Below are 16,438 nucleotides of genomic sequence, written 5' to 3' on the forward strand. Positions count from 1 at the left end.
TGCAGAGAACATACAAGGGGTTATGCAGAAAGTATTATAAGTGAACAAATTGCTGTCCAGTCTCAGTGGGAGTGGTTTTAACCTTTACCAGCAAGTCTCTTTGAAAAACAGAGCAAGTCAGCTGTCTTTCCTGTATGAAATCTTTTCTGCCTTTAGTGTTACTCATGGTGGTCTCCATAGTTTAAAAATGGGCTGTTATTTCTTTGGTTCTGGCTGTTTCAATGTATTAGGTCTAATGTAACCTTGATATAAGGGCAGCCACGTGAAATGAACCTATGTTAGCAATGAATTTAGCCCATTTGTATTAGAAATGAATAGCACAGAGGTAGTCCTCAGGGTCTCAGGCAACTGCTACAGTGATCAGTTTGGTTGTTCTAATATAATAAGCAGATATTGACTTAGTTGGAGTGAACACCAAGATTTACTGTCATGAAAGCTAAAATATCGACTGAGGGAAAACCAGAGTCAATATTTACCTTGAGGGACAATAAATCTTGATGTTCACTGAAATATGAAGTCACTATGATTTTCAGAAGCACTGAACCTCGTTCTAGTTTATTCTGCAGGTGCTCATCAGACAGGCCACCTGAAAGATAGGTAGGAATTTCTTTTAATGAATCACATCAGCTGAGCAAGTGCATTTGTTTCTATAAGTCCTTTGCAAGGTCACTATTATTCCTGACCTACATTTAAATAAGTAAGTTAGAGAACATTATAAATCCCACCAAAGCTCTTTGGTGGTTAGATATTTTGATTTTTCATTAAAATGCAAGTATCAGCTATTAAAAGAGAAAATAAATAGATTAACGTTTATATATATCTTGTTGAAGTAACTGTCCACATCAATATGCTTTAGCAGGGGCTCAGAGTTTGCTTTTGAGTGAATGGGAACTGGGTTCTTTTATGAGGGCAAGCTTTAGCAGTCTGTCTCTTAAAAAGTAGCTTTTGTCCTTCTTCCTTTTTATTTATTTAGAACTGTGCCCATTAACTTGATTTTGGGATTCAGGTGTTAAAGACGTGTTCCAGGTTAATTCTGACTACAAAGAGTGATACAGTAATCCTGTGAAAGGCAGCAGCAAAACTCCCCTTGGCTTCAGTCAGGCGTTGTTTCAGCCCTTGGTTCATTGACCCCAAAACCCAGCACATAAATATGAACAAAAATTGAGGAAAGCAGTTAATTTGCTAAAATGCCAGAAGACTGTGTTTATTTCTTGAGGCAGTAAGGGATGACGCCAAACTGGTCACCCTGGGCACTGATCTCTGCAACTCCTCACAGGCCAAGTATCTGCAGCTTCCATCATCTTTCTTCTCCCTGCTGAGCCATGCAGAACAAAGGGTTCCTGTGCCTATTACATGGAATTAATTTTATTTTTGTCCTTCAGAACATGGATTGTGGCACCACAGCTCCATACATGTGTTGGGGACCTCAGTGTGAAGGGGTTTGTAAATGCACTGTCCATAGTGAGTTTGCATAAGCTTGGGGAAGGGTGAGCATTAAGCAGGTTATTTTCAAAGGAACTGCTGTTTTTGTGCTTGGGGAGAGAAGTGGCATAGCTGGACAATGGACTTGTGTATCTGCAGCAGAGGTAGTGGATGGCAAACTTGATGTGGGTCTAGGGACCTAGACTGTGTGGAATTGGAAGGTTGGATGTACTCTGTGTTAGAGCCAGGGATCCATGGGAGCACATCCCAACCCCCTCCAGGCTTGGGCACTTTGGGTCCCTGGGTTGGTGAGGAGTGAGGTAGTGAGAACACCACACCCTGTCCCAGCGTCTGTTCAGGGGCAGGACAGGGGTGTCCCCATGGACCCAGGACGTGAGAAGTGAACCTGGGGTCCTCTGTTTTGTGGGATCCACAGAACAGCAATGCTTAGTCAAAATCCTTTGAAAATGCAAAATCAAGAACACTCCTCTTTGACCTCCTTAAGTACCTCAGCTCCTAGCAAAAACAGGTACGGAAGGCTTTAAGGTTTGTTGTAGGTTTTTTTCCAAATTCCAAGAAAAAAAAAAAGAGGAATTGGAGCTGGCTGAAAACAAATTATGGCAAGCCAGGAGAGAGAAATGGGAGGAAAACATTGTCCTGTAGAGGAAAGGATCACATGCCACTGTGGGTTTTAAATGCAAAGATGGAGTTACAAATTGTATTCACAGCTTCCTGAACTCGTTTCCACAGAGTGCCAGCCATGGAAATCTTGCATCTCCTTGAGACTTCCACTTAAAAGCTTAATGGCATGCACTGGTGCCTGTTGTAACTTGTTCTGCAGAAGTGTGTCCCTCCTGGTGATGCAGGTGGTTATTTACATCTCCCCAGTGTCCCAGAGGTGCTACCAGAGATGACATTGCTCAGCACTGACAAAGGGCAGAGGGAAGAACTTGTTCACAGGAACAGTGTGCTGTGGTGTCAGCACAATCACTTAGGAAAACAGGTCATTTGTGACAGTTATAATTCGGTTTTTTGGTGGTGAGTGTAAGCTGGGCATCCTGACCAAAGAGGAAGTACTGCACAGATCAGCAGCAGATCACCAGGGATCTGAGGTACCACAGGGAAATGCAGCCAGTGCTGTGTGTCCTCCCTTCTCCAGCACAAAGTGGGATGTCTGTCTGTCTGTCTCTGTTGGAGGAGGAAGAGAGCTGATGGAACCGATTTGATACAGACAGCAGGCTAGAAGTGCTCTGTTAATGGCTTTGTTATTGTGATCCTTCCTGCTCTTGAACGGGCACATTTGAAGTATCGCTTCACGTTATGTGTATTTGTGTCAGTGCCTGTGGGATTTCTGTTTTGGCTCACAGGATTCCTCAGGTAGATTTTCATTCACATGGCATCCCATGCCTGCCCAACTCTGTCTGGTTTTCCTACACAGTTACTGCAGCAGGTACTTGCCACAGGAGGTTTTGACCACTAAAACACATTTACAGTAAATGCCTGATGTTAAGCCTTTGCTGCTATCCACAGGTGGGCTTTGCTGGTTTGGAGAGGTCTGAGGTTTAACAGATGTTAAGGCAGAGCAATCAGAGGTCACTGAGACAATGAGATGGGATTCCCAAGCTCTTGGCCTCATCCTGGCTTCGGGCAGCAGGGCAAGTGCTGAGAGGCTGGCAGTGCTGTGAACCTGCAGGATTCACAGTGCTATCCTCTAACCCTGAGGAAGAGTTATTTTATAGAGCAAGGAAAAGAATCTTAAATCCCCAAAGCTGCCGTTTGTGCTGGACTGCCCCAGCTGCCCCACTGTGCCTGTGGAGGGAGGGAGGCAGCACGGCACCATCACCTCCTGCCTGCTCCCAGCCTCAGCTTCCTCTCCAGAAGTCTGAACAGCAGGAGCAGGCCACCCAGCTCTTAATAAACTTATTTACTAAGTTTTGCCATCCTTGACACTGCCCTGCGAGGCATCTCCTTCCTGGGCAGGTCCCTGGCAGCCAGTTTTGTCCAAGTTTGGCTCTTTGCTCACTCCCTCTGTGATGAGGAAAAAACTGATCATGCCTCAAGCACCTGTTTCCCTCACTAATCGTCTCCTGCGGGCAGTAGGGTGTTTTGTCAGGCAACATAGGCAGCCTGTAGTGTTTCCTTCACCCTGTGGAGCAGGGAAACTAATAAATACTCCCTGTCTCTACATCCATCTCCTGGATGGATGTCTGTGGGACCACAAAGGCTTTGCAGTTCCTCAAGAGGGATTGCTGCTGTCCTCAGTGTGTGCAGGGGTGTGGCTGCGGGAGTCAGTGACTCTCTGGAGGTGACAGGCTGGTGGGGCAGGATGGTGGCTTCTGCTGTGTCCCAGCACCCATGTATTACTGTATCCCTCAGCCATAGGGAGGAGAGGAGATCCAACAGGCAGGAATTGTGCACCAAGATTGATATATTTAGTTATTTTACAAACTCTTTTAGACTTTTGTCTTCATAGTCTGATTGGACAAAGGATCAGCCACTCCCTGTGTGGATTGGCTAGAAATCCTAAACATCCATTGTCAAAATATTTTTCTACTGTACCATAAACGTAGCTCTACAAGGTCACAGGTGTTCCTAGTTTATAGAACTTCTGCTAATCTCTTCGTGAGAGAGAAAAGTATCCCACGGGCTTAGAAAGAAGCAAGAAAATTCTTGCTAGCAGCAATACTGTATCCACACCCATGGGCGCCCCGCTGGCTGGTGCTGAGCCCAGGCTTGGTGAGTGCTCTTCTCTGTGCTCCCATGTACACCAGTTAATGATAACGAGCCTGGCTGCTCAGCTAATTAGCAGTGCTTGTGGTGCTGCTTGCTCAGTGTGGGAAGCTTGGCTCTGTGTGCACTTTGTGCAATCCACAGACACCTGTATGTTCTGCAGTTAGGCCAAGTGCCAGTGCCTCGGGGCACAGTCCTCATAGAACCAGAGAGTGGTTTCAGTTCACATGGACCTTAAATATCATCTCGTTTCTGACCCCCTATCATGGGCAGGGACACCTTCTGCTAGTTCAGGTTGCTCAAAGTCACATCCAGGTTTGTAATTTGTGCTTAATAATATGCAGGGAAAATGGTGCTAATGGTATGGCTGCCTTTGCCCACTTCGTTCCCCTCCCTTTCCCCTCCTCTGTGTGAAACGTGATGCTCTTACTTGTTCATACTGTCCTTGCCCTCACCAGTTCAGACGTTGATTTCCCTCTTTCCTGTCTTTTCACCTTTACATATTTTGCACTTTTCAGCATCTGTTATTCTTCCTTCTCTGCTAAACCTATGTACTGTGTATGGGCAGACCCACAGTTAAGATTAGTTTCTGATATTTTCTGTTCCTGAGGAGTTATCCTTTGCGAGTTGTCTTCTTTCCATTTGAAACAAAGGTGATTTTCTGATGGGACACCAATTTTGTTTTCAGACTGAAATCTCAATTTTCTTGTCTTCCCACCTCCAAAATGTTACAAAGAAGTTTTCTTTATTCTTGTGGCCACAACATGTCTAGTCATAACCTGCTATTTTTAAATGAAGCGATAAATTATTAAACATGTGGCTGAATCTTTCTGGGGGGTTGTTGGGAGGAAGGCTATTGGTTTATAGTTATTCTAATGGTGAGAATGAAATGGCTCCAAAGCAGCAAGGCTGAGGACATTTTGGTGCGTGGAAGAAGAAATTTTAAGTGCACTGTATTTTTCCAGGGCAGCACATTTTGCTTCATGCAAAGCAACAGAGAATACTGTATCTTCAAATCAGCTTCTGCAGACAAACCAGATTCAAAATAAATAACTTTTATTCATCACTGTAATAGAACTGTTGATGCATTCATTTATTTAAACCTAGAAATCTGCTGAAGTGCTATATCTCAGTGTGCTTTTAACAGCCTGAATATCTGGCACCTTTTATCAAGCTTTTGCCTGTATTTTACTCTCTATGTAGATACCATAGTTCAGGTGAATACACTGTCGTGTTTGATTAGGAGATATGTTAGAGATAAGTTACCTGCAGGCAAAAAAGCGTTTACCGTTTTTGTGTATAAAAATGAAATTTGTAGGATGCATGAAATTTCATTATTTTATGGTAAATGGCTTATAAGAATGTGTTAGAAGCAAAGGTAAATGAGTGCTGATTTTAAGTTTGTACTTTCTGAAGCACAAAAGCATGTGGTACCTATGGTCCTGGTGAATGACACGTGATAGATTATACTGAGAGCAGGCAGAGCAAATGAAATTGTAATGGAGTTCCTCTTCTGGCTGCAGGAAATAGCTGTTATTTATCCTGCTTCCTAAGATGCTGCATGCATGCTGCTGTTCATTATATACTTAAAAATCCCTTGGCAAGTCAATAATGAATAAATGAACTTAAAGCCATTACAACAGCCTTAGCATGAGGAGTGTAAGCCAGGATATTTTTCAGTGAGCCTTTTTGTGGGTTTGGCTGAGGCGTTTCTGCAGACATGCTAACCTGGACAGTTCAACTGAAGAGTTTGGTTCTTTCTCCTGGCAGGTGCATGAGGCAGTCCCATGCTACAGCGAGTGCAATCAGTATTCCTGGGAAGTAGAACCGTGGTCTCCATGCAAAATCAACAGCGAGCAAAATTCCCTCCACTGTGGAGAAGGAATACAAACGAGGAAAGTCAGGTGCGTGAAGACAAAAAGAGCTGATATGTTCTTGCATAAAGCTTCAGTATCTGGCCATCTGACAGTGAGTGTGTTGCTGAGTCCAGTGTATTTCAAACGAAAAGAAACATGTGTTTATGTGCCATGGTTTACAGGAAAAGCATTTCAGAGATGCAGCCTTGGTTTTTCAGGAGCACGGCAGGATATTTAAATTAGTATTCTTCAACCTAAATGCCATGTATACATAAAGCTCCCTGAGGTGCAAAGCCTCCATATTTTGATTTGCTAACATTTTCCCCAAGTAATAGCACTGCATGCACCACACTGGCGTTCATTATTACTGAATATTCATTCCCCAGGCACAGGGAAATGCTGAGTTATTTCCAAACGTTCAGATGTTACTAGCAGGAGCACTAAGATTTGTTCTTGCTGGTTGTCATTTTCTGTTTGCTCCTTTGTCAGCCGATCAAAGTTAAAATCCCTCTGTATGAAGTAACAAAAGCACGTTATGCACATAGCTGATTTCCATTTGCATTACCATATTAATTCTACTTTTAGACCAGCCATGCTGCTTGTAGCTATTGTCATGTCTATGTCCTGAATGGGCTTGAGAAAACTTGTTGATATCCATCTTGTCTGTGATGCTCTAATTAAAATGTGTGTTTTCTGTGTAGGTGTGTGAGCACTGCTGAGGACCATGGCATGGAGACCGTGCCCAGCGCCCTGTGTAATCAGGCTGAAGTCCCAGAGACAGTGCAGAAGTGTAGCTTGTACTGTCCCAGTGAGTGTGCAGTGTCTGACTGGGGACAGTGGAGCCCGTGTCCACAGGTAGGCTCTCCTGCCTGTGTCCCTGGCAGTGTTCCTCACTCATCAGTCTTCACCTGTCCTTCAACTGCTTCATGGCCTAGTTATTTTCTAGGAAAGTAAATTATTTTCTGAGGGATGTCAGGCTTAATGGATCCTGCCAGCGTGGTTGAATCTGGAGATATTTATGTCTCTACAGAGACTGAGCTATAGGAAGTTGGTTAGTGAAACACATAGTTATTACTGTGACAGTTGATTCAACACATCCTTCCCCTTGGTCTGCTGTGGGAGAGGGCCCACACAAGCAGAGTGGGTGAAGGGACAGTATTCCAGCCTCAGTAAGGGCTGTCTGCCTTAGGAAATGTTTGCAGGGGAGACCTCTGTCAGTGGTGCATAACTGCCATGACAACCTGCTGGTAAACCCTGGGGGTGACACACTCTGGACAGGTCTCAGTCCTGAGGGAATGACAGCTCTCCTCTCCCAACACACACTATTTCTGTCCATGTCTCCTCCTCCTCAAAACCTCAGGGGAAGATTTGAGGCAGCAGCAGCAGAAGGGTATGACAGCAAGGTGCCTGAACAATTTGTCATGTCATAAAATACTCAAAACTTTGTGAATTATGCAGGGATTCAAGCCACTGCGAAGTGCTCTGTTTTCCAAAGTGTACAAGATGGAAAGAAGTTGCAAATACTGTATTATGAAAAGCCTCTGGCCTGAAACCACATGATTTCAGATCTATTGTTTCTCCCTGATCACTGTTGAAATAGGTGCCAAATTTAATCTTGGAGGGGTTTTTTAATAGACTTGCTTGATGTATTTAAGTGACAAACATATATTCATTGCCCCCATGTTAACAGGGCCATTACCAAAAGTTGAGTGGCTATTGGACAGGTATTTATACTAGTGCTGATACAGGTAATTTCCTTCCATAATATTTTGTGTAGCGTATCAATATACTCGGTAAGAACGTGTCAAATAAAATCTTGTGTTTCATTTCCTGTGTTCACCTCCTCCTGAGCAGCTTGGCTTTGATGAAGTATAACATTCTTGCAACCCATACAAATGCTTGGATACCTTTCAGAGTCCCACTGTGGTTGGGCTGTTGCTTTGCCATTGACTTTTTCAGACGTAGATTTTCTTCATTTTCACACACAGTGGAATAATGCAGAGATCCTTGAGGCCATTGGGGGTTTCTCAGGGGCCTTGATGGCCGTCAGTTGGTTATGAAGGACTTCTTGAAGCTTTAAGCACCCTCATATCCTTAAGACACACAGACTTTTTGCCTGAAGGCTTCTTTTTTTGACAAGGGTGACGCCTCCGTAGCCCACAGAAGCAGGAAAGGGAAGCCCAGAGCTCATGGGCTGCACTCCATCAGGCAGCACATCTCTTGGCAGGGGCAGGGCCACATGCCACAGTCCCTGTGTCTCCTTATACATCCCTTTGCCATGGTGGATGTTAATTCATAAATGTGAGGGCATCTGCATGCCAATGCAATTAACTGAACAATATGTTTCCACAAGCTGTTCTGCAATGCTTTGTTGTGAAACTGAGACGAGTGTGTGCCGATGGAGCATGTGTTTCAATAGTTCTGTCCAGATACCAGGCAATAAACAGCTTGAAGTTTTATGGGCAGATAAAACCCTCCCTTTGATGAGTTTACAGCAGTGCTGTCTCCCTTTTACAGCTACTCGGGCTGTTTGTGTTGGGTTTTGAGAGAGAACCACACAACACAGTCCCTCCCAGGCTGCACATGCTCCACATCTCCAAGGCAAGTGCTGGGCTTGCTGTCAGTGCAGAATGACTCCTCTGGGCCACTGGTGTGTCATCGGTGCACGTGGGCAGGGATTGAGGGAATCGTGGTGGCTGGGAGTGAGGCCATCACCAGGGTGATTAATGAACCTTCCACCTCCTGAGTCACCACTAGGAAAGGTGCTCACTTAAGACAGCTACAAATAGGTGGACTCAAAAATTTCAAAAAATTTGGAAGATCACATCATATTGCAATGAAAAAGCAAAACTGTGCATCCTGGCTGCTCTTTTTCAAGCACATTTACATTTCATACCACAATAGTTTGCACTCACATGAGGCAGCTGCCAAAGACCATTCCAGGAAATCTTCCTGTAGGTCTGGTCATGTTTGGCTTGCTGGAGATAAAGAGGATTTATGAAACTTGACAAATTCTAGTTTGTAAGAAATGAACAATCACAATTTCAGCCTCATCTCTGCCTGAGGAGCTCTTTGATTTGAGATATTTACCTAAGTTTTTGGTCAGGTGAGAATTCTTTCCCAGTCGCTTTGGTGTTCTGCTCATGTTTTACAGTGTTGATAATAAATTCATCCTGATAGCAGAATAACTAACTCTTATCAGCTGAATATAAAAAGGCCTTTTAGATTATCCGTTGTACCTTTTGTCAATATGTCATTGTACTCTGGATACTTTTGAGAGTATTACTTGGTTTTATCTTGTAGCAATATTCTTCCCATGTGAATTTTCCACTTTCAGGATGGTAAATGATCTTGAATCGTGTTGAAATCAATGAGTCATAAAGGTGGCGACTGCTTTGTCAATGGAAAGTATTTTCTTCAATACTGTTTTTCTGCTAAAACACTATATTTGTTCTACCTTTTTTGGCTACATTTCCCTTTTGCTTTTAAACACTTTTGTGGTCTTTTGTAATTTCAGATGCTCCCACAATTCTTTTATGTGTGTTTTTCAACTGAATTACTTACTTGCATCTTGATTATGGTGCTATTTAACACAGCTACACAAAGGTAAATTTTAATATTTCATCTAACGGTCAGAAATGAAGCTGTCAGATATATAATACCTCAAGGTTGCTTTGAGGTTTTGTCTCCATACTGGATTCAAGAAAAGCATAGTTACTGATTTAAATCTTCCCTATTATTCTCACTTTTTCTATTGTGAGAAGGAAATTCAAAATTGTTTTCCCTGTGGTTGACGGCTATTTTTTGGCTTATAGTGTTTTGTTCTTTGTCACTAAGTAAGATCCACGTAACTTAAATATCAAGCCTTTAAAGCCATTTAAATAACAGTTTGAAGCTTGCTAATTTAAAAAAAAAAAACAACAAAAAAACAACAAAAAACCACGAGGAAATTAGGTTGACTTGCATTTTTCTTCAGAGATTTCATGTTTGTTCCAGGGACAATAGCCTGTTCAGTCAGACATCATCTCTTGATTGCTCAAAGACCCAGCTAAACGATCTGGGAACTGAAATCCTGTCATCTCTGTTACATATTCAGTGATGGAATAACACACACTTCCTGCGGCGTCTCGACTTTGTATTCATCTGACTTGGAAATGTAATTAATTGACTTCAATTGAATTCATCAAAGCATTCTTAAAAAGAGTTAATATGCGAGTGGTGCTACAAGTCCCTGAAATAATTACCTCAAATCTATTTCGTTAGCTCTCTGGCGGTGGACGGCTGTCGCAGCCCCCGTTGTGGATTGGAGTGGCCTCCTCGCTTGCCTCAGCTGTTGGCATTTCTAGCAGCAAATTCCAAGGGGTCTGAAATTAGTTAATTATAGGAGGTTGCGTGTGTAGTGAGTGAGAACAGCTGTCTCCATTCCAGCAAGCATTTTCCTCATGGATCAATGGCGATGTGCCGCACTCAGGACTTGCGACAATTGAGTTATTATTCCCTGGAATCTGCGGGGGGAGTGTGATACTGCCACAACTGACTGGATTAAAAGTGTCACCGAGTGATACAGCGAGCTCTCAGGTTTGCAGTGACTTTCTTTGTCAATACAAGTTGGAGTTGTTACAGTTTGGAAATGCCAACTGGAAGAGAAATTGTGGACTCCTGTAGACGCTGGGAGTCACTGTGTGGATTACCAAAGGCTTCATCACAACTGGTACCTGAACACAGAACGGGCAAGGTTGGAAGGGACCCCTGGAGGTCATCTAGTCCTTTCTTTTCCAGCAGGATTCCCCAGAGCACATTCCTCAGAATTGTGTCCTCAGACAGCTTTTGGATACCTCCAGAGAAAACTCCCCAACCTCTCTGGGTTTGGCACGTAAGTTTGGCCGAGGACCTGCAATGGGAAGGCTGGACTGAAGAGTGAGGCTTGCACAGAGTTGTCTTTCTAGCTCAAGAGATAACTTATTCAGATCAAGCATGAGAATTATGCTGGTTGAGGCTTTGTGGAACTTTTTTTGGCACTGCTCCTTAGGCATAGCTGTGACTTCGATTTTTTTGTATAGCTTTGTCAAAAAATATTGGTAACTGCTGTATTTTTTATATTTGTTGTTTTATTTTATTAATCTTTGTTAACAATCGCTTTTTTAAAAGTAATGTTTCTGTGTGGAGGCAGGCAAGGTTTCAGAACCTGGATGCATCTGAAAAAGAAGATTTATGCAAATGCATTTTCATTTCAAAAGACTGCTTGTGTTATTGTAAATGGCTTGTTAAATTGTTACAAAACATCCACACTGGCATGAACAATATAACGGTTCATTGCTCTCTTAAAAATAGTCAAATACGGTTGCTGCCTTTGTATTTACCTTATTTTGAGGTTGTATGTTTCCTTATGAATAGCCAGTTAAAAATAATGCAGCCAGCTATTTATAGTGCAGGATGCTTTATAAAAGCTGCTTGATAAATGAAACAGCTTAAAGGGCCCTGTAATGGGTTACAGCCTCTGTGCTGTACAATTATGATGCATATGAAAGTCTGGATCAATGGACAGCTCTTAAATTCCATCACAAAGAGAGTCTAATAGCATATAATAATGTGTGATATGTTAACAGCACTTACACTGGAACTTAGTTTCATAACCTTGCAGCTTTATTTTATTTAATACCCTTCTCCTCTAGAACAAACTTTCTGTGCTTTGTCAGTCGTGTGATTGTCTGAAGCAAAGGCTAGGTGCATCCTTTGTGTATGTTTTTGTCCCTCACTTTTTATGTTAGCTTTAAATAGTTACAAGTGGTCATGGTGAAAAAATAGCTTTGGCTAAAAGAAATACTAAAAAAATGCAGTAGTCCATAGTGCCAGGAATTCCCCCATAGAATCAAGATGATGGCTGTTATAATTTTTAAAATTTGAGAAAACTTTGATTTATTCCTGCCTTAACATTTTATGGAATTCTCATTGCTTCAGAATGTTTTGTTTCTGTCATGGTTTATATAATCTGGCCTGTAGATCCATGGCTCTAGCTCAACTTTTTCATACTTGATGGAAAAAAAAAATGGAAATGGTGAAATTTTATACAATAAAGTAGGCTGGGACAGTGCAGTTATACCCACAAGGAAACCAACTGTGTCTGTGTATGACATCCTACTGCTGTAGGCTATTAATGTGCCACCTGAGCTGGCACCCCATTATTATTTTCATCCAGAAATTAATTCTGTTCCTATCACCAGTTCCAAAGGATGCATATGCCAGAATTACACCGTCCATTGCCTACAGTTATCAACAAAGAATCTGAACAACCAACCTATTCTGTAAAACTTAATAGCCAAACTGATCTGCACCTGATCTTGAAGGTACATAGAGTTCCTCAGGCCTCTGACCTTCCACCTCTGTGCACCACTGATGCCTCCATTTCTTAGGTCTTGTTTCCTCTCCTATTATTTATGGCCAGTGGGCACCCATAATCGTTGTCCTTCTTGGATCCATAAATCTTTATTTCTGGTCTGGGTGGTGTCAGAAGTGGGTTTCAGCTTCCCAGAATAGGGTACATTTGCTGTTACACCCGTTTCTATCCCATGGCTACATTCCAGATTCTCCCAACTATGGAAACCAGTTAAGGGATTTATAACCACAGGCATAAAAATAAGTTTCATGAGCATAAAGAGATGATCTCAGAAATACAAGTCCAACTCCCACTCCTGAACACATCTGTTGTAGGCACCTGCCTTTCCTTATGCTTCCACTGTGGAAATGTTGGCTGATGCTGAGCACAAACCAGTTGCAATAGCTTTACAGGAGGTAATGGCTGGCTTAATGTAAAAAACAATTTTAAAAGCTTCATCTGTCATCAGTGAAAGCACTAGTTACTAATAGAGCAGTAGGAAGTAGAATAATGTCTTTGGAAGTATAGCATCCACTCAGTAGGAAGAGAGGAGCTGTAAATGAAGATACTCAGTAAAGCATTGCTGAATCACAGTGGGCTTTATTCATTTAAAACTCCAGAAACTGTAGATTCATATATGCCTGTGGTTAGAAAGTTGGGTCCCCAGGGCAGATCCAGTCTTGATCCATGTACTGGGATGGCACCTTCACTACTACTTTGTATGGAAGATTACTTGAACAGACAAATTAGTTTTGTCATTTTCTTCATTTGTGAGAATATTCAGAATCCACCTGTTATCTTGCCCAAATCTTAATTAGTCCCATGGTAATTTCTTACTTTAAGTACTCAAGGAATATTTCTTTCTTTTGCTGCCTTTTCTGTAAATTACTGACTGCCATTTCTGTCCTACCTCCTAAACCTGTGGCTTGCCATTGATGGTGATTGGTTTTGCTCTCAGTATTTTTTAAGATCCACATTCAGGACAAGACATGCCCCGTAGGCATTGCTTGTTAGTACCCTCAGCATCTCCCCACTGGAAACAATCCCTCTTCTTCACTTTCACTGTTCACATCCCCTAATGACACTGAGCCTGCCAATCCATTCCTCGACCTTTGCCATGTCATAAATACTTCATTTTTTTTTTTCCAGCCTGGGTTTTTGGAGGGGTCCTGCAGGAGCTGTGCGCCCAAGCCCATTGAGATTTGAGGGTAGCTGGGTATTCAGCTCCCTCTTGCTCCTTTGAAAATTCCAGCTTTCATCTTTTTCTTTGCAAGTCGTTCCCTCCTGCCGCTTACTCAGTTCCATTTATATTTGGCTCCGTTTTTTACGTGGTTAACTTGAAAGAGTAAGGGCAGAAAATCAATTATAAAACTAAATTGACTTCTCAATTGACGTTAAGAGAAATTCAACAAATAATATTACAGGATATTAGTTACAGTTTGCCGACTTCGAATTTTTGCATGTTTCCCGTGTCCTCAGCTTGATTAAATGAATGCTTTTCCTACAGAGGTTCCTTATTATTCAAAGCTGGTAAAAGTGATGGGCTTATTGCATCAGCTCTGGCTTCTGAGCACCGTGGCTCATCAACACAGTGAGAATTCTGGCTTCAGAGCATCAGTAAACCAGTTGTTTGTTCAGATCCTGGCAAACACCAGATAGATTTTGACCTGTTAGACTGGTTTGCTGCCTACCAGGAGGATATCTGAGAGGGAAAATTGTTGTGCCAGCCCAGAAAACTGGGGGGCTCTGTGACAGCAACTGGGCTGCATCAATGTCCTATAATCGAGCACAATGGGAGGCATGCTGGACAGGGGAAAAATACTGTTTTATTAAAAGGATTTACTTATCTACAAATGATGCATATTTTCTGTCTGCATGTTCTTATTCTGAAGGGAGCAAACACTGGTATTTCGGAACTGGCACAGACAACTTCTGTCACAGCATCCATTGATTGTTTTTCCCTTTGGTAACATAATTCAGAGAAACATTAATTAGGAGTAGCTACTGGGATACATGTTTTGATTTTTTTTTTCTTAGTCATTTTGCTTTATTGGCAAATCATTTAAGTTATTAGTGTTAGTTGTGAGAATGGATAATCAGATTAGTCGTGAAAAAGGCAGTAAACTATTGGTAAACACTTAGCATAGGTTTAATTTTCAGATAATTAGAAACAATTGGGTGTTTTAGCTGACCAAGGGTATTCAAATAAGATTACCATTTAAAATGATTTGACAAGGTGTGTGTCAGCAATAAAAACATAATAGATTTTCCTTCACATAGTGTAAACATAAGGAAAACAGGCCCTGACAATGTATTTTAAGACCAGACCAGACTTTCTTCCCATTTGTCCTGATATTTATTCTGTTCAGTTTTGCTATCATCTGTGCTGCTAATCCAGTTTACAGCAGTCTGAGATCCAGATTTATGCTGCAAGGCCATTACATTTCCCTTTAATAGTCACAATACAGGAATTATCCACGCTTCCCCCCATGCAGGGTTCAGTATTTGCAGCCTGTTTGTTGCATGGTAATAAGCCCATGGTTTTAAACTGTTAGTTATTTTTTGTAATTACAGCACTCTGTAGAAAGATCATGTTTTAAATCCCCAAGCATTTATGAAAATCTATTTCTATATGCATTGCTTTTTTGTTATTTTCTTTGCTGTTCCTGAGCAATCCTAATGGGAAGCTGTTAGGAGTTAAATGGGTCATCCTGTTCAGTAAATGGTGGTGAATACCTTTAAGAAGGGATTTATTTCCATTAGGTTTGCTGCGACCACTTCCGCTCACCCGTTCCCGTTACTGGATTGTGGGAAAAGGGCTCCGTGCTGCAGTGCTGTGAGAGTGAGGATCGAGGACTGCTAAAAACAAACAGTTTTGGTGCCTGTGATGCACAAACAGAAATGAAATCCTGCCTGAGTTGGTTCATATTCCCGTGAAAATGTAAACAAGCAAATCCTGGTTTATAGGCAGCTGGACATCAGTATTTGTATCACATACTCTGAAAAGTCACCTCGTCTTGTTGTCAGCATCATAACTGATATGCAATTACAAATGTCCTTCTTTGAAATGAGTACTTTGCTGTAACATCAGATATTACTTAAAAACACATTAATTGTGCCAGAAATCCTGTCCATTATTCAGTACTGTGGCGTTTCATTGGAAGTCTTGGGAAGAGGTGCAAAGCAGGGCACAGCAAAATGATGCAGTCTTTATCCTGTTGTCCCCATAGATCCTTTCCAAAAAACATGGAAAAAAATAGTATAGGAGTGCTAAAATAGCCAAATCAGGGTGGATAAAAGATGACTTTTAGGAATACTGGATTCTTAACTTTGAACCACATTTCTTTTCCTTCATATGCTTTTAAGTGTTGTTAGTGCAGGAGTGGGATTGTATGTGGTCATGGATGTGCATATACAGCCCTGGTCTGTAGTGTCTGTGATTTTCTGGGGTCAGTGGTGTCTGTTTGATTTACTGGGGTCTCTGTACTGTCCATCCCTTCTCTGTCCAGGTGTGTGACCCAAATATTATGCAAACCCGAACCCGACAAGTGCTGAGGTCTCCTGTCAGTTCAAAGCCCTGCCCTGAAGATTCACAAATGAAGCCATGTATTCTTAACCAAAATTGCTTCCAGTACCAGTACAACCTAACAGGTAGGTGCAAATTTTCAATATACCCTTAGTAGGTGTTTTTTAGTTATGTTTGCTGGGGTGTTGGTTAAAGCCCCATCGTTGGTTTCAATAAAGTTAACTACACACTTACATTTTTACATATTAGTGGACAAATGCACAATTCTTCTTTTATGTAAGTTGTCATTGCAGGTACACTGGAAATAAAGCATGCTAAATGGGATTTTCAGTGGGTTATCAACAGGATTAATTACAAAATTCCAGTTAAAAGAGTATCATCTGTGTGGTTCTGGTGAAGCCAGTAATACCAACAGAAGTCTGCTTTGAAGGCAATATGGGTTATATGGGTGGGCACACGATACTCCCAGCAAAGTGCAATTTTTAGGACCTTAGAAGCAATTGGTTCTGTTGCAAACAAATGAACAAAACA

The 16,438-nt window shown here is 41.9% G+C and overlaps 1 protein-coding gene across 1 annotated transcript in view; it reads left to right on the plus strand.

Moving 5' to 3' along the window:
• THSD7B (thrombospondin type 1 domain containing 7B) overlaps positions 1–16,438 on the plus strand; it is a 326,451-nt gene that overhangs the window by 286,923 nt on the left and 23,090 nt on the right. The window contains exons 17-19 of the mRNA XM_069021259.1: positions 5,923–6,056; positions 6,710–6,863; positions 15,891–16,032. Of these exons, the coding sequence (XP_068877360.1) occupies positions 5,923–6,056; positions 6,710–6,863; positions 15,891–16,032 (430 nt within the window). The remainder of the gene's footprint in view (positions 1–5,922; positions 6,057–6,709; positions 6,864–15,890; positions 16,033–16,438) is intronic.

This window comes from Aphelocoma coerulescens, chromosome 7 (genome assembly GCF_041296385.1).
Source record: "Aphelocoma coerulescens isolate FSJ_1873_10779 chromosome 7, UR_Acoe_1.0, whole genome shotgun sequence".
NCBI classification, from domain to species: Eukaryota; Metazoa; Chordata; class Aves; order Passeriformes; family Corvidae; genus Aphelocoma; species Aphelocoma coerulescens.